The 27,848-nt window shown below is 40.9% G+C and overlaps 2 protein-coding genes across 4 annotated transcripts in view; one reads left to right on the forward strand and one right to left on the reverse strand.

The window, feature by feature from the left end:
• Positions 1–6,225, forward strand: part of LOC129718993 (uncharacterized) — a 115,653-nt gene extending 109,428 nt beyond the window's left edge. For all 3 annotated transcript variants that reach the window (XM_055670291.1, XM_055670290.1, XM_055670294.1), the window contains 3 exons: positions 1,080–1,467; positions 4,721–4,900; positions 4,958–6,225. In XM_055670291.1, coding sequence (XP_055526266.1) covers positions 1,080–1,467; positions 4,721–4,900; positions 4,958–6,122 — 1,733 coding nt within the window. In that variant the 3' untranslated portion in view covers positions 6,123–6,225. The remainder of the gene's footprint in view (positions 1–1,079; positions 1,468–4,720; positions 4,901–4,957) is intronic.
• Positions 1–27,848, reverse strand: part of LOC129718995 (protein dj-1beta) — an 81,532-nt gene that overhangs the window by 291 nt on the left and 53,393 nt on the right. The gene's annotated exons all lie outside the window — the stretch shown is intronic.

Genomic DNA, 27,848 nt, shown 5'->3' on the forward strand with positions numbered 1-27,848 from the left:
ATTTCAAAAAAAATAGCTCATTTAAGAACTTTTATATTGTCTAATATATATATATATATATATATATATATATATATATATATATATATATATATATATATATATATATATATATATATATATATATATATATATATATATATATATATATATATATATATATATATATATATATATATATATATTGTATAATCTCCTATCTACATTAGTCAGTCCACATAGTGCTGAAACAAAAAAGACGTTTCAGAAACATTTTTAGAAGTTCAGAGTTCTGATTTTTCTATAACATCTTCTTTTTGGTTGCGTCGCAGCTATTTTGTGTATAACATTACTGATCTGAATAGTCTAAAATGCTTTGACCTTAAAGTTAATGTACACATAAAATACCGTTTTGATTCAGACTTCGAACAGTCTCAAACTGTGTTTGAACACTTCTGAATAAAAATTCAATTATTATAGCTAGTTTTATAAAAAGAAGGATTATTCTACACCATTTTATTTCTTGGAATGCTCTTTACCCAGTGTTGTATAGCTTTTTACGGTAGGACCATTTCCAGGGTATCAACAGGCGTTGAAAGAACCCAGCAAACAATTTTGTTGGTTTACAGCCTAACAAGCTATTATTCAATGGATTTCGGGATTATCATCCGTTATCCAACAAATTTGTTTGTTGGGAAGTTACCGTCAGTATTTAGACGGTTTGCCTATCTATCTCTTAGCGGTTGGCGTTAAAATAAAATAACCAGCATGCTAAACCTTTAAGATCGATGAGAAATTCATTTCAATTCTTTCAATTTGGTGCATTAGAAGAAATCTAATTTCTGCAAGCATGAAGACCCCATCAATAGAAGAATCATTCGGGTAGCATAAAAGATAGGTTTTTGAAGAAGCTTGAGAATAAACCTATAAGTAAGATACTGGATATCGAATGACCTGATTCTCTTAAGCTTTGAACTAACGACCATGCGCTCGTCAAACCAGACTCTATAACCTTGCAATTACACAATGCAATTACCATTTCATGCAATCTCTTTAGTATTTTCCGAAAGAAATATTATAACAGTGTATTTACATTTCAGCACCACCAGCATCGGTAGAAGGACGGTCATTATGTAACCACAGACGAGCGTATAAATTCTTTATTGATTCTGTTGCCCCGAAGTGCCTATTTCCCGCCTTTCCCTGTGATAATTATGAGAATTTTCTCAAAGGAGACTGCTTCTCTTGCAAGCGAATGGAGAACGGTACAGAAATGTCTGTATGTGGAAATATGGGTTACTACGCGGACCGATCTGTTGCTCGGGGTCAGCTGTACCTCAAGACACGCGAGGAGGAACCATTCTGCGCTCATCAATACAGGTTGCAGATTCACAATTCACCAAACGAATTGCCCCTACGGACCCTTGGAAGGCTTGAGGTAGAACTTGAAAGCGATGCTGGACTTACGGAAGTGTTCACGATCACAGAGTAACGTATTTTTTCGTTCGCCTTAATTTATTAATATTCATTAAAATATTTTCTATTCCAATGTACATAGCCGGATTTGGGGGGGGGGGTTCAGGGCCCTCGGATTTCCGCACTTTGGGGTCTTCACAGAAGTGCACTTCTCCAAAAACAAAAAAACTGAAATTCTATTAAAACTAACACAATCCTTCTAAAACTTTCTTTGATTTATACTTCTGTATGACATATTCCTTTAATGAAATTTTGACGATTGAAGAGGAGCCCCTCCGGACGCCCGTAATCCTTAATCTGTTCTGCCAATGTATGTCAGTCAATCCAACTAATGCCTTGTGCACACTATGCCTATCATGTGATATCGCTTATCTTGATATCATAATCCATGCATCTAGTTTTCACGGAAAATTTGGTGTATGATATTTGGTCTATCATGCAGTAAAACGGGATTGAGAAAATAGTGGTTTGGTCCGCTCACGTTACTCACCTTCAATACGAGTTGCCTTATAGTAGGAATATGAGTGCGGAAGAATATTGAAGAAAGAGAATAGAAGAGAATAACAATAAAGATAAAGTATTTTATGCTGTCTTTAGCGATATCGCTTACCGTGCAACGCACGTTTAAGTAAACAGTTGCGGAATTTAATCAATGGTCAATTTGAAAACAACACTCGAACTGTTGTTTGAGTATGACGTAAACAGTATAGGGATCCAATATAAACCGACTTTTCGAATTTCGTTTAGCGGTAGGGCTTAAAAGTTTCGTATTCGCCAAAAAGTTCCCATGCAAAATTCCAGTTCAAACGTACAGCAGCCTTTTCTCCAGACATTCGGTGCAACCGTTTTCGAGATCCATTTTTACCGGGCTGTCGTCCGACATCCTTACGACATGCCCAGCCCCCACAATCTCCCGATTTTCGCCGTTTGAACGATGAGTGGTTCTCCTAGCAGCTCATGCAACTCATGGTTCATCCGCCTCCGCCATGATCTATCTTCCAGAAAATGCAGCCCAATTCATGCTGCGGAGCGCGTATAAAAGAAATTGTTTTTGAACTGATTCTACGCGTAGTTTCATGTTGTCTGCGTAAATTAATATTTTTTTTTAAGTATGAGGAAAATGTTATTGACATACAAAACGATAAAAAGTGTACCCAAATGCGAACCTAGTGGCACTTCAGAGGTGACTGAAAAGGGTTTCGAGAGTTTGATCTGAAAGCTTATTTCTTGGAAGCAGGGCTAACGTTGTACTCGTGTGAATTATCTGCATAATAAAGGTTCACATTTCGAGTGTTTTTTTTTCAGTTTATTTGCTAAATGTAGTGTGTTTCATGTGAGTAGGTACTACAAGCTGGCACTGGATTCAGTAAGATAAGTACAAATTATTGTTTCCAATTTTTGGTGTGTTGTCACTCGAGCACATACCCAATTAAAATTATTCGACGCCCTACTTTCCGCCTATCTTACAAGACGGGTAATTAGTGCATTCAATTGGCCGAAGTTTGTCCGTTGAGCGTTTCGTTTAGCTCTTATATCGATAGTTTTACTATAAAGGTCGATCCCATCGTTTACCACTGGTCCATGACGAATACAAGGTGTTCAATAAGTTCGAATACAACTTTTCATCATTGTGTAAATACGCACCATATACATTCTGTATACTGATATTGTCGTCAGCTTTAGCCTCATATATAGTTTAACCGACGCGCATGGTGTTGACTTGCTGTCATTTGATGTTTGTTTACTGTTCACGATGAAGGAGTACCGCGACGTCGTAGTAAAGCTGTTTGTGAGGGAACTGCCCGCACCATGATGACAAAAAACATGGGTTACAAGCCGTACAAGAAACGCAAGGTGCACGGGGTAACGGAGGCTACAATTAGGTAGAGGCTGGACAGTTTCTGATGAGAAACTCTTTGTTTTGCAACAGCCTCACAATGTCCAAAATGATCGGTTGTAGCCGCCGACGTTGGCCAGTATCCCCCCGTCTAGCGGTCAGTGATAGTTTAGGAGACCGTATCCAGGCGTGGGAAGCTCTCCTTGTTGTTTATCGAGAAAAACGTGAAAACCAACGCTGCGTATTATGAAAATCAGGTTTTGGAGAAAGTTGTGGCCCCGGTACTTCGGGACCTCTAGGGAGGCATCATTACGTCTTGCAACAGAACAGCACACCGGCCCACATCGTGGAAGCGTGGTGTCGGGAGAATTTAACTGATTTTCTATAAAAGATTTGTGGAAGGGCGAAGGAAGGGCGGTGTTCTCCTAACTATTATGTCGTGAGGGTTCTCAATGAACATTGCCACAATAAAAATGTATTTTCATTTTTCTAACACATTGACTTACCTTAAGCAGGCAGCTCACCAGGTTTCCCGCCCAACCAAATCCGCTCACAGTCGATCGAAGAACGAACTCTTGTGAAAGGTAATAAATCGACCTCTCCACTAGGATCCAACCCGGAAAAAATTCATTCGCGGTTAGCGTTGTGTACCGCAATCTAAAAAAATAAGAAATAATTTTTAACAATTCTGAATTATCGCTAATATTCACCTTACTGATGAAACTTACACAGTTTTGCTGTGTAATTCAAACAGAAGTACGCACTGTCGCTTCGGTTCGAAAATTTTGAAGGTTAACACTTTTCACCCAAAAACAAAATAAACTAAACATAAGAAGATTAAACAGAATTGAATGTCCTATAAAAATCAGGACAAATATATTATTTTGGAAAATAAATTAGGACACTCTAATAGGATCTCAAAATCAAAACATGGATGGTTGTTATCCATAATTAAGATGGTTTACAATTCTTAAAAACGCCGCACATCAATTGAGAGCCTTTAATTTTTGAAAGATTTCAGTAAAAAAAAACACAAGTAAAATTATTCAAGTATCCTGAAACACAATCATGCAACTTTATCGCAAAAACGATATACCTAAAAACCAATCAAAATATTTAGTACAAAATCGTAAAAAATGGGTTCCTTCCAAAAAAGGATTGTTTTATTGACTTCAAAATTGATATTTATAAGTTACGGCTCAAATTAAGTATTTTTACTAAGTGTTCACAACGGAGAAAATCGATGCATTTGTTTGATCTCTCGACCTTTTCAAAATTGGTTGATGAATTATGCATTGTTCTACCATTTTATAATTATTATCAAATAACGTTCCACGAAATGAAGTTAGCTAGATTATATACTATACTGCGTAATATTTAATATCTGTTTCTTTGTAAAGCCACTAATGGTGTTTTTTTTTTATTTAGGAAAGATGATTCTGAAATATTCGCCGGCGAAATGATCTCACAAATTCTGGTACCACATCCCGCGCTGGGCTTTCCGAAAAACATAACTCTAACATATTTAGCATACAAAGGATGGCTCACGAGAGGTCTAACGTCGTGGAGTATTAGCAAAATGATCCTAAGTGATGGATTCGGTAAAAGGTACATAAATCATACTCGAAATTCTATGAACTCTGCTCATGTAAATTTTTATTTCAGCTTCTCAATTTGCAAACAAATGCAACTGGACTCCAACAATCCAATTCATTTAACACTTTTACCAGGGGAATGTGAAACAAAAGATGATTATACACACAGTTCAACACACGATAGTCAATCAACTGAGACTCCGGGAGATAGTGAGGAAGCTGGCGATTATGACGATAATTTGAAAGGTCAAAGCAACGAAAGGAATGATGTTGATACACCACCAATTCCTTCCAATCCTCAACATGACTTCCGTGGAAAAGGTACACATGATAAGGAAAAAAATATTGATACTCAACCGTGGCAACCAATTGTAATAGAGCTACCAAGAAGTTACCGAAACATTGATGCCAACACTTCATATCCCATTTACGTAACACCAACGGCGCTAACTTCATTACCCATTGTTACATCACCTGATACTACACAAAGTAATGTTAGTGAACCAGTTCTCAAAAGAGGACAACATGAGCCCAGAAAATTGCAGAACAAAACAAAAGATCGTAATAGTGACAAACGCTCGATTGAAACTCCCTCTAGTAAAGGCACTACAGAATTACCTCCTGAAAGCAAGTTAATTACTGTACAACTATTTCCCTACCGATTCGCTAATGTATTTGAAAAAGCCGAAAGGTATGCAAGACTGACTCTATTACCATTACTAACAGAGCAATTTACACAGTTTTTCAAACCGAAAACCGACGATGAAGAGTTATCGGACGTAGTGAACATAGAATTCAATCAAACTGAACCAGTACCAACGATTTATAAAAGTAACAAAACAGAAAGATCCATGGCATTGACTCGACGAGTGGATTACGGTTATACTAGTGCCAGTCAACCTTTAGGAGAGCATCGTAATTTTAAGGAAGATAAAACAGAAAATATATCACCGAGTACACGCAAAGCATATATTAGCGAGGATGTGCTGTTTCAGATGCATCGAATCGAAGAAACTAGCGAGTCGGTAGATACTACAGATGCCCACAATGGATCAGAGAATCCTATTAGGATTGATTTACCGACGTTTCGTCCTCCGATGTCGAAGATGCTGCCACTGGTTGAACAGCCACAGACGCGCTTTATTCCACTGCATTACAATGGAAATAGCAAGATAGTTTCAAGGAGCAAAAGAAAACAAATGGGTGATACAAAACCAAATGATAGCAACAGTTGAAAGAGAGAGAAAGGAATGACAGTATTTAATAATGTGTAGTTAGCTTTAGTTTATAATTGGCTTAAATATACTATGAAAATTATGCGTATTGCGATTTTGTTGATGAGCATTTGTATTTATTTCAAGTAGTAAGCCTTACTGAAGGGTTATCTGCAGCATTTAACCATGGCGACCATTCTACAGACATTTCCTACTCTACGAGAAGATCTATCTGTTCGCTCCACCAGTCACAAAGGGGTTAATTGAGATTGTCGCGCACTCTACAAGTTCGAACAATTGTCAACCGATCAGGACTCCACTTCATCCCACAGCCCATCTACGCTAGTTCTCTCACTCAAACGGAGAGATCCCACACTATGCTATCCGAACGTTCAGCAGCTCAAACCACATGATCGATAGCTTATCAAAGTCAGTACTCTTGAGACCAGGCAACGGTCAACATTCCACATTGGCACCATTCAGAGAGTGATCAAACCCGTATTATATAGTTAACAAATGTTAGAGAAAACATAGTGCTTAGTTTAGATTAAATCTAGAACAAAAGTGTTTACTGCTCTTAACTTAACTACAATTAAACATAGTCCATCGAGCCGGATCAGACGTCGAATGAATTCCGTCTATCCGCTAAAATTTTCACCAATAAAAAATCGAATGGCGATAGCGCCATCGCGGCTGATTTGGAAGAACGATTAATTACAGTTGAATCGCTTTATAGCGACATCGCAAGGGACCGTCGTTATAGGGAAATGTCGCAATAAAACGAATAATTTTTATAAATATAGAGTAGAAGGGATCATTGAGAATGTCGCTATAGAGAGATTTGTCGCTATATAAATTGTCGTAATAGAGGGGTTCGACTGTACATTCAAGGAATTGTTAATGCACCGAATAGGTGAGTGAGGTTCCATTGTCTTACGCTTCTTTCGATTGTTCTACCGGGTCTTTTTTATATGGCTTGGATTTAAATAATTTCATCGCTTGCGCAACGAATTAACTTCTGCGAGACGAGGGTAAAATCCACGGGAGATGATAGTGACATATAAGCAACGCAACGTGTTGGAAATTTGCAACTTTAGTGATTCTACCGAAGCCACTACTCCGATAATAGTTTCGCCACGAACAGACAAAATTATACCAGCCAGCAAATTCTATATTGATACAAGGCAATAATTTGCCTCAATCAGGTAGGTAATTGAGGTTCCTATTCGTTTTTTTGCTTCATTCGGGTCTACGCGGTCTTTGTTTGTAGGACTTCCCAACATTCAGTATCATGTCGTCGGCAGAAAGAAAGCTTCGCAGCCTGAAAAATCGCAAACGCGTTGTGATAAAATCCTTCTTGGAAATAACAAGCTTCATCGCCAATTACCAAACGGATCGTGATAAACTGGAAGTTTCAGTGCGGTTAGAAAATCTAGTGGTAATGTGGAATGAATATAATGCGGTGCAACGGAATTGGAATCTTCAGAAGAGGACGAAGATGTTTTAAATGCCTACGACAAAGAAAGGACTGACGTCGAAAGAATATACTAGCGCGCCAAAGGTACGCTTCTTTTACACGCCATCCCACGCAACCTCAAAAACCCTCCCACTCACTTCAAGTCAAGCTCCCGGACGTCAAAATTCCAATCTTTAGTGGCGACCACGAAGGTTGGATGAATTTTCATGATCTGTTCTTATCGTTGGTGCACTTTTCGGTCACGCTTTCTACTATACAAAAATTTTACTGTTTGCTTTCATCTCTGTCCAGGGAAGCACTCGAGCTCATACAGACTATCCCCATTAGTAACGAGCAGTCACTTTCAAAACCCTCGTCGCTTGACAAGGACATACGGGCAATCTTTATTCGACTTCCCATGCCTGAAACGTGAGACAGCCACCGAGCTGCACACACTCATTGAGAAGTTTCAAACAAATGTAAAAATTTTAAAACAGTTGGGCGAAAATACTGAACACTGGGATGTGTTACTTATTCACATACTTAGCACTCGATTAGACAATGTGACTAGACGTGATTGGGAAGAATACGCTGAAGCAAATCAAGCAGTTAAATTTAGTCAACTCATAGAATTTCAGCAGCGTCGGATTAACGTTTTACAAACAGTAGGCAAGGGAAACGTCGACACACCGCAACATACCGTTTCCACAAAACCTGTTCCTTTCCGGTCTTCCAATCCCGGAACAGTAACCAAAGGTTTCCGCGGCTGCATAGTGTGCTCTGGACAGCATACGCTCTATCAATGCTCTTCCTTTTCTCAAATGTCAGTAAGTGAAAAGGAACAATTGGTTCGACGCAATCAACTTTGCCGAAATTGCTTACGACGAGGTCTTATGGCAAAAGATTGCTCTCCTGAAAGTAGTTGCCGGAAGTGTCAAGGCCGAGGCCGACACCACACACAGCTGTGCATGCAGAGGTCTAATCAAAACAGTTCTGCGTCAGTCACTCGAGCGGTTAAGCCATTGAACCAATACGATCCACCCAGCCAGTTGAGTTCCAATGAAGCTCCGCACTCATCCACTCTAGCAGCTCACAACGGTATCACTAGCTGCACTTCGCAAAAGAAAAGAAGAACAAAAGTCTTGTTAGCGACTGCAATGATCATTCTAGTAGACGACGTTGGAAATGAGCACACAGTCTGTGCTCTCCTTGATTCAGGTAGTGAATGTTGCATCGTAACCGAGCGAGTGAGTCAACGCATGAAAATTCAGCGTGCTAGAGCAGATCTCCCAATCAAGGGAATAGGGCAATCCTCCACACAAGTGCGATTCAAAATTCGGTCTACTGTGAAATCCCGCATCTCCGAGTAACATACTCAAATAGAACATAATGAGATAGAATTGTTGATTCTCCCCAAAGTTACAATTGATTTACCGTCCCTCTCTGTTGGTGCTTCGTCGTAGCCATAACCACCTGGAATTCAATTAGCTGACCCTGCCTTCTACGAATCCTGTCCGATTGATGTTGTGCTGGGAGCAGAGATATTTTTTGACGCGTTAAACGTTGCTGGGCGCATTGTGCTAGGTGATACACTACCATGCTTGATCAATTCCGTCTTCGGATGGGTCGTTTCGAGTAAAATCGACGTACAACATGAACGAGGAACAATTTCATGCAATTTAGCGGCTACCGCAGATCTAAATCGCTCTATAGAGCGATTTTGGGTCATCGAGAATGACTCAGGACCAGCTTACTCACCACGAGAGGCATTTTGCGAGAATCATTTCTGTAAGCACGAAACTCACCTGGAAACTGGGCGGTATACTGTTGGACTGCCACTAAACGAAGAGATCAGAAACAAAAACAAAACGGCAATCGGCGCACAGCATTTCACCGATTCCACATGCTCGAGGCACGATTGAGCCGTAATCCGCAGTTATCGGAAAGCTACCACAAATTCATGCGAGAGTACATAACTCCAGGACACATGGAACGCATCGATGAATCAAAGAAAACAACACAACCAACCTTTTTTCTACCGCACCGTCCGGTTACCAGAGAGGACAGCAGCACTACCAAAGTGAGCGTCGTGTTTGACGCTTCCTTTAAAGGTACAAATGGAATTTCTCTCAATGATGCTATGTTCATTGGTCCGGTAGTACAGGAAGACATTCGCTCCATACTAATGCGATCACGATTGCATTCTGTGGCACAGATGTTGCAAAAATGTACCGTCAAATACGGCTGGATCCAGCAGACACACCACTGCACAGGATATTTTGGTGATTTTCTCCTTCGGAACCTGTGCCTGTGTACGAAATAAAACCGGTTACATATGGTACCACTTCACAACCATTTTTAGCTACCCGTGTCCTTCAAAAAGCTGAAGATGAACGCGAAAATGACCCTGCTTCAGCAAAGGCCACCTGTGAAGACTTTTGTGTGTACGAATTATACTCAGGTGCTGACACGATTGAAAATGCAGCAGTTTTGCGCTTCCAGTTAGATTCCATGTATTCATGAGCAGGAAAAAAGCAAAACCTTGGTGCTACATTCCGATTCGGAACTTGACCTTCTGTTTATTTATACACAGACTTCGCAGCCGACTGTTTAGTGTACAGGACAATTGCGGGGCTAGCGCTACGATCCAACTGACACTAACAGTATCTCCCGAGCCAAGACTCGAACATACGACGACTGGCTTGTTAGGCCAGTATCGTACCTCGAGACCATCTGGGAGACAAGCAGGAATGAAACTTAGAAAGTGGGCGAGCAACAGTCTTGCAGCACTCGAATGCGTCCCCCAGACTGACAGGGTACTACAATCGTTAGTTGATTCAGACAAGGACCTATCAATTAAAAAACTTTGCCTGAACTGGGAGCCAAGCACCGATAAACTGAAATTTTTATGCAAAATTGTGGACGCTTAAAGAAGGAAATGGAAAACCTTGGGATTGGGACCACGAGCTGCCACAGACAATGATAGAGAGTTGGAATTCGTATCGCTTTCAGCTTAATTCATTGAACGACCTTCGAATCGATCGGTTTATCCCATGCCCAAGCCCACGTTCGCTGGAGTTACACCTTTTTTCCGATGCATCACAGCTGGCTTACGGTTGTTGCTGCTATCTGCGGTCGGTTAGCGCTTCGGGTAAAACACGGGTTGCCCTGCTGACATCACGCTCAAAGGTGGCACCACTTAAACGACAAACCATTCCAAGACTGGAATTATGTGGAGCAAGAATGGCAGCTGAACTATATGTCAAGGTTCGAGATGCGCTTCGCATCATCGAAACTACTTACTTTTGGGTGAATTCAAAAATTGTGTTGAGCTGGCTACAAGCATCACCTTCTTCATGGACTACGTTTGTTGCTAACAAGGTGGCTGCATTCCAGTCCAGAAGTAACTAAAGAGGAACGAAAAACATTAGCTTCAATACCAGCTGCACCGGAAGGTCCTTCGTTTGTAGAAAATCTTGCCTCGAAGTTTTCTAAGTATTACCGTCTTCATCGGACTTCAGCTTTTTGTCAACGTTTTTGTGCTTACTTTCGACTTTGAAAAAATGAAAGAATACCATATGCTGCACCCACTATGGCAGAAATCCTTAACGCTGAAATAACTCTCGTGCAATTAGTACAACGTGATTACTTTCCAGACGAATAGAAAGCTCTTCAACAGCAGCAACCGATTCCGTCAAAATCTCGCCTTTTCCGTTTTAGTCCGATAATTGGAACCGACGACGTCATGCGAATCGGTGGCCGTTTAGGTCAATCAGCACAATCGTACGATACCAAACACCTTATCCTACTTCCGGAATCACACCCCTTTACGAAACTGCTGGTGCGGTGCTACCACGAGCGTCTACTTCACGCAGCGGCTCAGCTTTTGTTAAACACAATACGACTTTCTGGATTTTGAGTGGCCGAAACGTGATACGTCGAGTTATTCACGAATGCACAACTTGTTTTCGGGCTAAGCCGAAACTCATAGAACAGTACATGGCGGAGCTTCCGGTTCAGAGAGTCGTCGCCTCTAGACCCTTCTCAATTGTTGGTGTCGGCTTTCGGGGCCCAATTTACATCCAACCAAAGGCATACGTATCCTTATTCGTTTGTTTTAGTACCAAGGTGGTACATATGGAATTCAATCCTGATCTTAGCATCGTCAAATTTATGCAAGCCTTCCGCCGCTTCGTATCCCGACGTGGGCTCACTTCCGAGGTGTTTTCAGACAACGGCGAAAACTTTTTTGAGGCGGCTAACGATCTCCGATCTCCGCGAACTTCTCCGCAATGAAGAGTTTAAGGATAAGGTGCAAAGGTTGGAATTCGGTGGCATTTTATCTCCCCCAGAGGATCACACTTTCGATTTCAGCAGCATTCCATCATTCATTCATTGTTTTGGGAAAAGGTCTATTGCGCTATGACGATATGAAAACCTTGTTAACCCAGATTGAATGCTGCCTAAACTCACGCCCGCTCACCAAGCCTACGAATGATCCCGAAGATTTGCACGTTCTGACACCAGGCCATTCTTTGGTTGGTAGTGCTCTTCAATCAGTGCCAGAGCTCAATTATGACAACATTCCTCTCAATCGTTTGCACCATTGGCAGCAGGTGCAGAAAATACTTCAGGATATATGGAAACGCTGGCACGTAAAATATCTTACTTCGCTTTAGGCTCGTCCTAAATGGTTACACCCACTAGTCAAGATTAATAAGAACCAGCTCGTTATCATCGCAGATGAGTCCCAGCCACCAATGCACTGGGTAACGGCAAGAATATACGAATTGCATCCAGGAAGGGACGAAGTGACACGAGTAGTTACGCTTCAGACAGCGAATGGCTTCCTCACACACCTAATTGCGAAACTTGGGTTTCTTCCGATACCTTCATTTGAATCCAACCAAAAAGCACCAACAGCGCAGCCGCCGTCGGACTAGAAGTTTCTGTTAAGATCAACCTACTTCCAACAACATCTACATCGAACGACCCGGTTTCTGCATTGTAGATCAACCAGCACGCTAATGAAAAATTATTATTCAAGGCCCTTGAGCCTTAGGGTCCAGGTGAGGACCTCTCCAATAATCTTAGCTATTTTAAACCCGCTACCGGGGTCTTATCTTTCCATTTCTATTTCCCGCATTTATCGAGTACGCTCCATGTCAACAAGGGACATCATCAGGAGGCTCTCACACCATGGACGGAAACTATCTACTTCATCCGCGCCATATCTGAAATGGCCATTTCAGCCGCGGCAGGATGTTCGCTCCACCAGTCACGAAGAAGTTAATTGTAATTGTCGCGCACTCTACAAGTTCGAACAATTGTCAACCGATCAGGACTCCACTTCATCTCACAGCCCATCTACGCTAGTTCTCTCACTCAAATGGAGAGATCCCACATGATGCTATCCGAACGTTCAGCAGCTTAAACCACAGGACCGATAGCTTATAAAAGTCAGTACTCTTGAGACCAGGCAACGGTCAACATTCCACATTGACACTACTCACAGAGTGATCAAACCCGTATTATATAGTTAACATAAGTTAGAGAAAATATAGTGCTTAGTTTAGATTAAAATCTAGAATAAAGTGCTTACTGCTCTTAACTTAACTACAATTAAACACCATCTTTCAGTTTTTTTCTCTAATACTTTTGGGAAATATCTGACAACGAAAAACCCAGTACAGTAGAACTTGTAATTGAAATGTGCAATTTGGCCCATATAAGATATATATATATATATATATATATATATATATATATATATATATATATATATATATATATATATATATATATATATATATATATATATATATATATATATATATATATATATATATATATATATATATATATATATATATATATATATCAGTTCTAGACAAAGACAATAGCAGTACTCCTTTAGCAGCAGCAGCAGTGCAGCGGATCCCAATGGCAGCGGATAGCGGCCAGAGCTGTGGTAACGGATAGCGGCAGTAGTTACAGCGGGTGTCAGCATCGATAGAAGCAGGGCCACCTGATGCAGTGGGGCACTTCCTTTAGTGAAATGCTGTCTCTGTGTGATAGCGGCCAATAGTAAATGCATAGAAAGAAAAGTTGCCACATTTTGACAACACACCAACGTTCTGGAAAGCTGGCGTTCAAGATACATGAGCCGTCTAGTTTTTAGTGTAACAGCTTTTCACTGTTATCTATCACTAGAAATATCTTATCCGAACTGTCAGTGATAACGTAAAGATGTGTTCGGCATCTTATCCAATATTGAATTAAACAACAAATCGGCCTTTTCAAGATGAAATAAATACCTGTCTGAATATTTTCTCCTCAATTAATTTACACCTTCAAATGTTGGAACAGTTATAAAATTGACTTCATCTCCATGTCTCAGAACGTACTGAGTTATCTTTTCCTTCAGTAATGAGCACAACTTCCGAACAGTTTTTATTATCTGTATAAAAATTAAGTTATCGTATAGTCAAACCTTAAATTGGTCAAGCTTGATATGACAAGCAACTATATTATTTAAAATGGTTAATCCTTATTGAAACGCAAATTTCGATTGACTGATTGACCGTTATATTATATAATATATGCTTTCCCAAGCACTTATGCATTATATGCTTTCCCAAGCACGATCGACAGAATTATAGACTTAGTAATTCAGAGTGTACTATTTGGCCTACATAAGAGCCTGTTTCAGCCAAAACTGCTCATATTAGTTCTAGAGAGCGACTACAACAATCCTTACTTAACAGCAGCAGCTGTGGCAGCAGATAGCATCAGCAGCAGCAGTGGTATCAGCAGCAGCAGTGGTATCAGCAGTGATATTGGGGCCAGCTGGTAAAGCGGCCCTTTCTCTAGTAGCTGTTATGCATTGAAAATTGAAATATTGTATGAACAAGCTTTGAAACTCAGTAATATATCATTAAAAAGTTTCGGAATTTCAGTACACTTTCTATGTATGAAAAGTCATGCGAAAATAAATATGGTTGCCAGAATTGTTTGGAATAGAATATTAGCAAAGGGTTGCCATATTTGCTTTTCTCTTTGCGTATCTCTTCATAACTAGTGATGGGAAACTTATCGATACTTATCGATAATATCGATAAACGCTGGTCATCGATATTATCGTTAATTTTTTGACGTTAACGATAATTATCGATATTATAAGGGTGAGCACAAGTCAGTGCGGCTGGTTACTGGAGGAGACCCAAAAGAAGGAGACCTCTCCTACCCTACCCCAGGAGTTGCTTTTGCCGCTAGGTATTTGTTGGGTGCTGCTATTCTACAAGATTTAGCATTGTTGCGGGTGGTGTAAAGGTTCGTCCCGGGTGTCACTGAGTTTCTGAGAAATAATGGTAACTAAAAAGGTATTTATAGTTTTTAGTTTCCTAAGAACAGATGAATTAGACAACTTAGTACTAGAGAACTTTAAAAAATTATCCAAACTTTTTGCACCATCTCATAAAAAACAATGATACGAAATTGTAATAAAATGCATTTTCTATGGCTTGCCAACTCTTATAATATCATGGACATGCATAGCGGCAGTCTATTGGTGATTCTCTGGTAATTTTTTAGTTTAACTTGGAACTGATTAAGTTTAAAGTATCTGTTACCCAACAAACAATTTTTAGTTCCACTAAAAAACCAAATCAACGAAATTGTTGCGCCAAAAAAGTATCCTGATTTATACAGGGGGTAGACAAAATGTGGTCCCCGTGGTTCTGTGGTTGGCGATGTCGGTCGGCTAACTCTCCCACACGGTTGTGATATCGGGTTCGATTCCCGATCGAGTCGAGGATCTTTTCGAGCTGGAAATTTTCTCGACTCAGCACTGGGGCACGGTGTATCGTTGTACTTATCCTAAACATGCAAAATGTGCCAAAAACAATATCGATAACGAATTCTCTCAACTAATCTAGTTGATCGAGACCGCTATGCGCCCCAAGGCTAAGCGTGTGATATTGTTTGTAGACAAAATAATTGAGATAAATAAAATTCTCTCGAATTTTAAATGGCCAGAACTTTACGAAAAATGGATCAATTTTGATAACCGGTATTTCACTGGAAAACAGTTTTATATTAGTATTACTTGGGAACTTGGTGTGACCAACCTACACCGAAAATGTTTCGGACTCAAGAGTGTGTGTCAAGGTGTACATTTTTGCAACGCATAGAACGTTTTAATCAACTAAATTGTCTATCTAAAATACTTCAGTTGAAAAAATCTGAGATCACCGATCTTTTCTAAAATCATTTTTTGTTTTTAGAATTATATTTTTTTCTGAGTAGGATCTTCAACTCATTTTTTATATTTTTGAAGGAAAGTTCAGATTAAAAATTATCTAATCTCTATTTTGAGTGTAGTATCTAAGATATATTGTTTCATAAGAAAAAAGTTCAAATACAGTTAGGTTTTCTTACGCGGGGGATACATGCCTCGTGAAAAAACCATGTTAATTCAGAAATCCACTTGAAAAACCGCTTTAATTCAAAAATTCGCGTAAAACACGTTAATTTGAAAATCTGCATAAATAACCTTCTAGAGAAAATCCGCGTGAAAATAAGCTGACCTTTTTAAATGTTAATCCAGATAAATTATCAAACGCAAATTTGCAAAGTTGCTTGGTTTAATAAGACCTACACACCCACAATGTTCGATTGAATTCTGCTAGAGTGCTGCAAGCTCAAAGAAAATTAGTACCCAACAGGGAAAAACCGCCAAAATCAACACCCATACTTAATAAATTTATACCTCGATGATTCCTTGGCGAATTTTCAATCGTTGGCTACAAATGGACCCGAAATTAATTCTGATTTATTGACAACATATAAACTTAAGTGAAACAGAATGCCAGAAAAAGTTCTACGCGTTGCAAAAATGTATACTTTGGCACACACTCCGGAAATCCGAAACATTTCCAGTGACCCTTGGTCACGTCCAGTTCTCAAGTAATACTAGGAAACTAGGACAGTTTTCCAGTAAAATGAAACCTGTTTTGTCAGAATTGATTCATTTTTCGTGAAGTTTTGGCCATTTAAAATTTGACAGAATTTTGCCTGCTTCAATTATTTCCCTTATTATACAACCTTCAAAACGAACTTCGGCTTGAAACTACTCCGTAGAAAGGATATGCCGGTTCTGGCATCTACAACATCTTGGCACTATTGGCCAACGATCAGAGCATCGAAAGAAAGCCCGGTTCCGAACGGCAAACGCCCCTGAGCGACAAGAGGCTTCAAAGGATGCTGAAGAGGAAGACCGAGAGGAAAAGTCGCTGCGTGCACTTGGCCGAGAGGTTGGTGCATGCTCTAAAACAGTGTGGAGAACATGGACATACATGCAGAAAGCGGCAGTCCCATCCACTGGTCTCGGAGCTGCAGGCAATGACGCAGCAACAGCGGTTGAATAAGATGGTCAAGTCAATTTTCCCGGTGAATCGCGACGCGGCAGTGGTATTGGACAACTAGACCTATCTCACCATGGATGGCAACGACTAGCAGGGCTCTTCGTGTTTTACCTCCCCCACGAAGGAAGTGAGCACCGAGGTAAAGTTTATTTCACAGACCAAGTTCCCCAAGAAGGTGCGGCTTTGGCTGACAATCAGTGAGAAAGGTATTTCAAAGTTGCTCTTCTTTCGCTCCGGGCTGGCCGTGAACGGGGAAATTTATAGTACGAAGTGCCTGACAGAAGTTGCGTCGTTCATCAAGAAATACCATAAGCGCGAAGACACGGTGTTCTGGCCAGATTTGACGTCGGCCAACTACTCGAAGCGATCGTTGGAGGAGATGGAGCGAATATCGATGTGGTACCGAAGTCGGCGAATCCGCCCAATGTCCCCCATCTCCCTTGTAGGAGCCTATGACCACTGCTACCATTGGCTAGATATATTGTCCCCCATCTGCTTCCCATCGAGAATTTCTGGACAAACTTGAAGCGCAAGATCTATTCCAACAATTTTGTCGCGAAAAAGGCGGAGGAATTAATGAAAAAAAAGGAAGAAAGAGCTTAAAAACACGGCTACACGCATGTTTTCGTCCGCCATGGCGAATGTTCCTGTTAACTGCCGGAAGGCTGCACGCAAGGATGTAATATTTTTTTGTGAGGAAGCTAACATGATAACCTTCCACGGGAAATTTATCCAACTCAATTATCTGTCTTAGTTTTTTTTCATCACCATCTGAATAGTTTTTTTTCATCACCATCTTAAAAAAAAATTTTACCGCAAACGTTAGCTGTCAAATTATCGATACTTATCGATAATATCGATAAAGGCCCCGGAATTATCGATTGTTATCGATGTCGGTTTTGGGCGATATTTCCCATCACTATTTATAACACAGTCTCTAGGTGCTTCTATTTCCCGCCCTCTCATCTACAATACTGTTAATTCGTTTTACCTAAAACTCAGCTAGCACATACCCTACACTCTGGCAACAAGGGCAACAACGATTGTAACACTCCCTTATCTCCTTCCCTAACCGATCGACCACCCAACGCCGTTATCAATCTGTACAAAGCGGAAGCTACTAAATTGTTGCACATTGCAGATAGTAAATTAATCCCGAATTAGTCATCTTACGGTAGTTAGTTGTCCATCCATCACGGAGGAGCAATTACGATATGTGCGGTTGCTTAAGCTCAAGCTCAAGATTTATTTTTCATTCATCATGATACAGACGCTGAACTAGTAAGAGCAATTCATTTCCTATTCTATACTCAGCTAGTTATAGGTTGGGAGGGAGGAACGGATACGAAGCTGTGTGAGTGTCAAAATGAACCAGAATGAGCTGTCATCGACTATCAAAAAAAAGCATTTTTTGCGATAAGTATTGTTATAACTGATACCTCTCAGTTGCTCGAAAAAATATTCATCGCAAACAATTTTTGTATTCATTGTCGTTTCACAAAATATTTTGGTTTGTTTTTACGTAAAACAATAAATTTCATAAGGTTTAAGTAATAATCATGCTAGCGTACTTCAATTATTAAACTTGCGCTTCTCTGTATTTAAGGCTTTGGTTACAATTTCGAACACACTTCATCACGGTCGAACTAAAAACTCTGAGAAAAACTTTTATACAACGGCAAATTGAAAAAAAAAAAACACAGATTCGAAAAATTAGTCTGTAAAATTTGCACATTATTCGCGTTGAAATAGATTTTGAAGGCTGTTCGCACATATGTGAGCTCTCATATGTAATTGTCAAGATACGCGTGATTACAAAAGCAAAAATATTTCCTTCCCTCCTTTTTCGCACGCAAAAATCAAACAAATATCAGCAACACCGTCAACGCGAATTTCTGATGTTACTAAAAACTTCGTTTGAGTCATGCATGCGTTACAGCAAGAAGATAGTTACACGCTATCACAAAACAACGCATGTGCGTGTTCTCTATTTTGAGTGTAGTATTCGTTTCTCCCTCCCAGGTTATAGGCATGGGTGCAAGAACAAAAAAACGTATTCATCTGTAAAATGCCACAGTGTGCGTCCGAGCTATTGACATCCCTATACCAAATAACAGTGAATGACAATGAACTCATGTCCTAGGCTCAATCTCATTTGTGCCCGCTGTCAGCTGTCGGATAAAGGTGAATGAGAAGTGGCAATGATATGCTATCTCGTTTACACGTACCCACAAGCAACTATATTATTGAAAATAGTCAAAACGAGTTGCTGACAGCCGCAGTACGAAGCAGTCGATGACAGATACCGAATATTTAGCAATTGAAGTAAAGATTGTCAGTAAAGCAAAAGAGTTCAGTATATGATGGCTTTTATTGTTGAGTTTCAGTAAAGATTACTGGAATTGGCTTTCGAGAATTTGGTGTGACACACTCATTTATTTTTGCTGGAATCCAGGAAAATTTTGCTGGATTTTGCCGAGCTGTAAAACCTTGTAACACCTTGTAAACAAACCCGTGGGAAAAGTCGAAACAGTGAGGTTATTTTTTGTGTGCAATGATCTATCTCGTTGAGTTGTCTAGCGTGTTGTGCAAGAGAGAACTTTTATGCAATTGAATATTACTGAATAATCAGCAAATTTCATTTTGCTGAACAGATTGCTGGAAACACAGCACACCAAAAATCAGCAAAACTTAGCTGGTTTCCAGCAGTGAAAATCTGGTGTGATAATTGTATGATCACAGCATTTGTTTTTGTTGTTGCATTGCAGTTTTTTTTCTGTGCCAAATTGTACAAATTGTCAAAAATATCTCAAAAAATACCTTTATTGAAGTTATGTTTTATATATATATATATATATATATATATATATATATATATATATATATATATATATATATATATATATATATATATATGTATATATATATATATATATATATATATATATATATATATATATATATATATATATATATATATATATATATATATATATATATATATATATATATATATATATATATATATATATCACCAAATTTTCATTGCTGGAAACCAGCAAAATTTTGCTGATTTTTGGTGTGCTGTGTTTCCAGCAATCTGTTCAGCAAAATGAAATTTGCTGATTATTCAGTAATACTCAATTGCATAAAAGTGACAGATCGTTTGCTGCATGTTCAGTAAAGCAAAATACAACTTGCTGGTTATCAGCTATGACAAATTGCTGTACATTCAGCAAAGCATAAATCAATTTGCTGGTTAACCAGTTAGTTCAAGGGAACCATGTTTCCCTCAGGCACCAGGTTCCATCCGCCTATCGGATCACAGCCGAAGTCCTGTTGAACTAGAGATGTATGATTATCATTTCAACTTTTAGGTTCCCAAAAGTAACAAAAAAAACTTGGTTCTGGAAAATCGATCATTTTTCCCCACCCTAATATATATATATATATATATATATATATATATATATATATATATATATATATATATATATATATATATATATATATATATATATATATATATATATATATATATATATATATATATATATATATATATATATATATATGTATATATATATATTTTTTTTTGTTTCAGGTGAAGGGGAAATTTGCATCCAAACCCCTGAGGTGACCAACCTCAGGGAGTGTGGGGTTGGTTTGAATCAGTGACCGGACCCACTAAAACCCCTTCAGTCTCCAGCCCATAATACTCACCGGGACCACCGCTAGGTATTGCTTCGGGGAGCGGCTTTTGTGCTCTGTGCACCCTCTTGGTTCTTTAGGTCTTTTTGCTAACTTAGCTAACTAACCTGGAGACTGGCCGTTAGCTAACACTGGCGTGTCGGTGGTCAACCTGTCGCCTGTTTTGCAATTCTAAAACTATTTGAGAGGCGGCTGTACAAACCGCCCTCCAAATGTTTGGTTCTTTACACATCCTCCGAACTAGGTTGTCCGGAGTGGTGTCTGGCCCGCTCACTACCATCATGTCGCTCCGCGCATGCACAAAACGAGGGCACACGAAGAAGACATGCTCAGCAGTCTCTTCCGCATCCGCGCACTCGGGACACATGGGGGACCCCGCATGCCCGAATCTGTGTAGATACTGCCTAAAGCAACCATGGCCTGACAGAATCTGTGTCAGATGGAAGTTCACTTCTCCATGGCGCCTCCCGACCCATCCGGATACATCCGGAATAAGTCGATGCGTCCATCTACCCTTCGCGGAAATGGACCACTCCTGCTGCCTAGAAAAGTGGAGACGGATGCAGCGAAGGTCGCCTGCGAAGACGGTAAAGGCAGTACACCTACCGGATCTACGCAAGACATCACGGTGGCTGGTCCACAGCTATTAAAGGCGGTCGGAAGACAGTGGGACACGCTACCGAGGGTAGTGGCCCTGTCTGAGCAGCTCGATGCTATAATCGAGTTTGCGAAAAGTCGCAGCAATACAACGAAGTACTTGAAGCAGGCCCTCTACATGCTTCGGTCCTCCGTCGATGCTGCGAAAAAGGAGCATGCCGAGCTCGAAATGAAAGCTGCGGCTGCGGAGAAAGAGGAGACGAAGGTGACCGAGCTGGCGACGAAGTCGGTCCAAACGGACGCCAGCACGTTTGCGGCGGTTTGCGCGGCAGGGCCAGCTGCCAAACGAACGCGACAGTCCCCGGGAGAGACGGCCCCCGGGGGCACCAAGAAGCGTTTAATCGCAAACAGCCCTCAGACCGGTGTAGGAGTGGCGCAAGCAACGCCCACGGTGGCAGCCAAGGAGCAGAAGGCTCCCTGTAACCCGTGGGTAACGGTTCCGGGAAGGAGTAGGAACCAGAAAGTGGTGGCCTAAAAACCGCACCCGGTTACAAATCCGGCGACGAAGAAAGTTAAAAATAAGGGCGACGCACTCATCCTTAAGACAGAAGAGTCAAAGTACTCGGAAGTCCTTAAGGCAATGAGAGGCGATGCGAAGCTCAAAGATCTGGGGGCAGATGTGCGTAGCATCCGCCGATCCCGCAAAGGAGAAATGATCGTCTAGCTCCGCAAAGAAGCCAGAAACAAGGGCCCAGCCTATCGGGCATTGGCCCAAGAGGCGCTTGGAGATAGAGTGCAGGTTCGGGCACTCACGTCGCAGGTAACCCTACAACTTAAATACCTGGACGAAGTCACCGAGGCATGCGAAGTCGTGGATGCCCTCAAGGAGCAGTGCGAAGTGGTTGTGGCACCAGAGGCAGTTCGACTGCGCAAAGGCCCAGTAGGAACCCAGACCGCCACCGTCAGGCTTCCGTCAGTAGACGCAAACCAGGCGCTAAAGGTAGCGAGGCTCAAAGTGGGCTGGTCAATGTGCCCACTCAGTATCTACCAGCCGCCGGAGGTCTGCTTTAGATGCTTCGAGCAAAGACACAAGTCCTTTAGCTGCAAGGGGCCTGACAGGAGCTCCCTATGCAGGCGGTGCGGTGCTGCAGGCCACAAAAGCAAAGACTGCGGAGAGCCCCCGAAGTGCTTGGCGTGCGCCGGGAAGCGTGACGCAAAGCACATAATGTGAGGCCCGAGGTGCACGGCCGGTAAGCCGACTAGCAAGCCACGGGCGTGAGAGTGACACAGCTAAATTTGAACCACTGCTTCGCGGCTCAGCAACTGCTATACCAAGCAGTCACTGAGTCGTTGACGGACATCGCCATAATCTCGGACCCCTACCGAATTCCTTCCGAAAACGGTAACTGGATTTCGGACGGGTCCGGTATGGCGGCAATATGGACGACGAGCAGGTTCCCGGTTCAAGAGATAGTGTCAACTTCCAACGAAGGATACGCGGTTGACAAGGTGAACGGAGTGTACTACTGCAACTGCTATGCTCCGCCTCTTTGGTCTACCGAGCAGTTCGCAAGGATGATCGACCGAGCCACCGGGGAGCTGATCGGTCTATCACCGTTGGTAGTGGCGGGCGACTTCAACGCATGGGCAACTGAGTGGGGAAGTCGACGCACAAACCAGAGGGGGCCGGATCTTGTTGGAGGCTTTGGCGAAGCTCAACATAGATCTGGCCAACGTCGGCTTGAAGAGCGCCTTCAGTAGAAACGGCGCGAAATCGATCATCGATGTGACATTCTGTAGTCCAGGATTGATCACGAACTGGAGGGTAGACGATGGCTACACTCATAGCGACCATCTGGAGGTCTGTTATAGCGTAGACTGTAAAACGAGACCGCATGTGGCGAGTAGAATTAACACTCCAGCTCCTCGCGGGTGGGAGATATCACACTTCAACGAAGAGGTATTTGCGGAAGCAATTAGACTAGAACACGAGGCGAGCAGAACTCGTAACCTGAGCGCTGATCAACTTGTTGCCATACTTTCGCGGGTGTGCGACGCCACTATGCCTAGGAACCGCCAGCCTAGGCATGGAAGGCCACCAGTCTACTGGTGGACCGACGCGATAGCGGACCTCCGCAGAGCGTGTCTTCAAGCGAGAAGAAGGATTCAACGTGCGCGAACCGACGAAGAAAGGGAAGATCGTCGAGGGGCATTCAGTTCCGCAAAAGCGGCGCTTAAGAGAGCAATAAAAGCTGGTAAACGTGCGTGCTTCGAAAGACTGTGCGCTAGTGCCAACACTAACCCGTGGGGTAACGCCTATAGGATGGTGATGGCCAAGACTAAGGGTGCGATGGCGCCCGCAGAAAAATCACCAGCGATGCTTGAGCGGATCATAGAGGGACTCTTTCCACGCCACGAGCCAAATCCTTGGCCTCCGGCTGGCGAGTCACTTCACCGACGTTCCAGTATCTCAAACTCAGACCAGAGGTGGTCGGCCAACCTGTCGAACACCCAATATATGAGTGACGGCGTTAGCCGTGCCGAGGCAGAGGAGGCGGAAACGGTTACGAATGAGGAACTCATCGTGATCGCCAAATCCCTGAAGGTGAGCAAGGCACCGGGATTGGATGGGATTCCGAATCTGGCTGTGAAGAAGGCCATCAAAGAGGCCCCCAGACTATTCCGGGAAGTCATGCAGAAGTGCCTGGATGACTGTACATTCCCAGAAAGATGGAAGCGACAGAAGCTGGTCTTATTGCCGAAGACAGGGAAACCACCTGGTGACCCGTCGGCATACAGACCGATATGTCTGCTCGATACGGCGGGTAAGGTGCTCGAGAAGGTTATTCTCAATAGACTGGTTAGGTACACCGAAAGTGCAAACGGTCTGTCGAGTAACCAGTTCGGCTTCCGAAAAGGCAAGTCTACGGTGGATGCTATTCTGTCCGTCACCAAAACAGCAGAGGTAGCACTCCAGCGTAAAAGATGGGGCATTCGCTATTGCGCAATCGTCGCGTTGGACGTGAAAAATGCGTTCAATAGTGTTAGCTGAGATTCCATAGCCCACTCGCTTCGGAAACTAGACATTCCGGTCTCTTTGTACAGGATTCTCGAAAATTATTTCCACAATCGTGTGCTAGTTTACAGCACAGACGAGGGTCAAAAATGTGTCCCAATTACCGCAGGGGTTCCACAAGGTTCCATCCTGTCAAAGGTCTGTTAGCTGTTAAATTATCGATACTTATCGATAATATCGATAAAGGCCCCGGAATTATCGATTGTTATCGATGTCGGTTTTGGGCGATATTTCCCATCACTATTTATAACACAGTCTCTAGGTGCTTCTATTTCCCGCCCTCTCATCTACAATACTGTTAATTCGTTTTACCTAAAACTCAGCTAGCACATACCCTACACTCTGGCAACAAGGGCAACAACGATTGTAACACTCCCTTATCTCCTTCCCTAACCGATCGACCACCCAACGCCGTTATCAATCTGTACAAAGCGGAAGCTACTAAATTGTTGCACATTGCAGATAGTAAATTAATCCCGAATTAGTCATCTTACGGTAGTTAGTTGTCCATCCATCACGGAGGAGCAATTACGATATGTGCGGTTGCTTAAGGTCAAGCTCAAGATTTATTTTTCATTCATCATGATACAGACGCTGAACTAGTAAGAGCAATTCATTTCCTATTCTATACTCAGCTAGTTATAGGTTGGGAGGGAGGAACGGATACGAAGCTGTGTGAGTGTCAAAATGAACCAGAATGAGCTGTCATCGACTATCAAAAAAAAGCATTTTTTGCGATAAGTATTGTTATAACTGATACCTCTCAGTTGCTCGAAAAAATATTCATCGCAAACAATTTTTGTATTCATTGTCGTTTCACAAAATATTTTGGTTTGTTTTTACGTAAAACAATAAATTTCATAAGGTTTAAGTAATAATCATGCTAGCGTACTTCAATTATTAAACTTGCGCTTCTCTGTATTTAAGGCTTTGGTTACAATTTCGAACACACTTCATCACGGTCGAACTAAAAACTCTGAGAAAAACTTTTATACAACGGCAAATTGAAAAAAAAAACACAGATTCGAAAAATTAGTCTGTAAAATTTGCACATTATTCGCGTTGAAATAGATTTTGAAGGCTGTTCGCACATATGTGAGCTCTCATATGTAATTGTCAAGATACGCGTGATTACAAAAGCAAAAATATTTCCTTCCCTCCTTTTTCGCACGCAAAAATCAAACAAATATCAGCAACACCGTCAACGCGAATTTCTGATGTTACTAAAAACTTCGTTTGAGTCATGCATGCGTTACAGCAAGAAGATAGTTACACGCTATCACAAAACAACGCATGTGCGTGTTCTCTATTTTGAGTGTAGTATTCGTTTCTCCCTCCCAGGTTATAGGCATGGGTGCAAGAACAAAAAAACGTATTCATCTGTAAAATGCCACAGTGTGCGTCCGAGCTATTGACATCCCTATACCAAATAACAGTGAATGACAATGAACTCATGTCCTAGGCTCAATCTCATTTGTGCCCGCTGTCAGCTGTCGGATAAAGGTGAATGAGAAGTGGCAATGATATGCTATCTCGTTTACATTTTTATTATCTGCATAAAATTTAAGTTATCGCAAATTCAAACCTTAAAAATTGTAAAGCCCTAATATGACAAGCAACTATATTATTGAAAATAGTCAAAACGAGTTGCTGACAGCCGCAGTACGAAGCAGTCGATGACAGATACCGAATATTTAGCAATTGAAGTAAAGATTGCTGAAAGTCAGTAAAGCAAAAGAGTTCAGTATATGATGGCTTTTATTGTTGAGTTTCAGTAAAGATTACTGGAATTGGCTTTCGAGAATTTGGTGTGACACACTCATTTATTTTTGCTGGAATCCAGGAAAATTTTGCTGGATTTTGCCGAGCTGTAAAACCTTGTAACACCTTGTAAACAAACCCGTGGGAAAAGTCGAAACAGTGAGGTTATTTTTTGTGTGCAATGATCTATCTCGTTGAGTTGTCTAGCGTGTTGTGCAAGAGAGAACTTTTATGCAATTGAATATTACTGAATAATCAGCAAATTTAATTTTGCTGAACAGATTGCTGGAAACACAGCACACCAAAAATCAGCAAAACTTAGCTGGTTTCCAGCAATGAAAATCTGGTGTGATAATTGTATGATCACAGCATTTGTTTTTGTTGTTGCATTGCAGTTTTTTTTCTGTGCCAAATTGTACAAATTGTCAAAAATATCTCAAAAAATACCTTTATTGAAGTTATATTTTATATATATATATATATATATATATATATATATATATATATATATATATATATATATATATATATATATATATATATATATATATATATATATATATATATATATATATATATATATATATATATATCACCAAATTTTCATTGCTGGAAACCAGCAAAATTTTGCTGATTTTTGGTGTGCTGTGTTTCCAGCAATCTGTTCAGCAAAATGAAATTTGCTGATTATTCAGTAATACTCAATTGCATAAAAGTGACAGATCGTTTGCTGCATGTTCAGTAAAGCAAAATACAACTTGCTGGTTATCAGCTATGACAATTTGCTGTACATTCAGCAAAGCATAAATCAATTTGCTGGTTAACCAGTTAGTTCAAGGGAACCATGTTTCCCTCAGGCACCAGGTTCCATCCGCCTATCGGATCACAGCCGAAGTCCTGTTGAACTAGAGATGTATGATTATCATTTCAACTTTTAGGTTCCCAAAAGTAACAAAAAAACATGGTTCTGGAAAATCGATCATTTTTCCCCACCCTAATATATATATATATATATATATATATATATATATATATATATATATATATATATATATATATATATATATATATATATATATATATATATATATATATATATATATATATATATATATATATATATATATATATATATATATATATATATATATATATATATATATATATATATATATATATATATATATATATATATATATATATATATATATATATATATATATATATGTATATATATATTTTTTTTTTTGTTTCAGGTGAAGGGGAAATTTGCATCCAAACCCCTGAGGTGACCAACCTCAGGGAGTGTGGGGTTGGTTTGAATCAGTGACCGGACCCACTAAAACCCCTTCAGTCTCCAGCCCATAATACTCACCGGGACCACCGCTAGGTATTGCTTCGGGGAGCGGCTTTTGTGCTCTGTGCACCCTCTTGGTTCTTTAGGTCTTTTTGCTAACTTAGCTAACTAACCTGGAGACTGGCCGTTAGCTAACACTGGCGTGTCGGTGGTCAGCCTGTCGTCTGTTTTGCAATTCTAAAACTATTTGAGAGGCGGCTGTACAAACCGCCCTCCAAATGTTTGGTTCTTTACACATCCTCCGAACTAGGTTGTCCGGAGTGGTGTCTGGCCCGCTCACTACCATCATGTCGCTCCGCGCATGCACAAAACGAGGGCACACGAAGAAGACATGCTCAGCAGTCTCTTCCGCATCCGCGCACTC

This window comes from Wyeomyia smithii, chromosome 1 (genome assembly GCF_029784165.1).
Source record: "Wyeomyia smithii strain HCP4-BCI-WySm-NY-G18 chromosome 1, ASM2978416v1, whole genome shotgun sequence".
NCBI lineage: Eukaryota > Metazoa > Arthropoda > Insecta > Diptera > Culicidae > Wyeomyia > Wyeomyia smithii.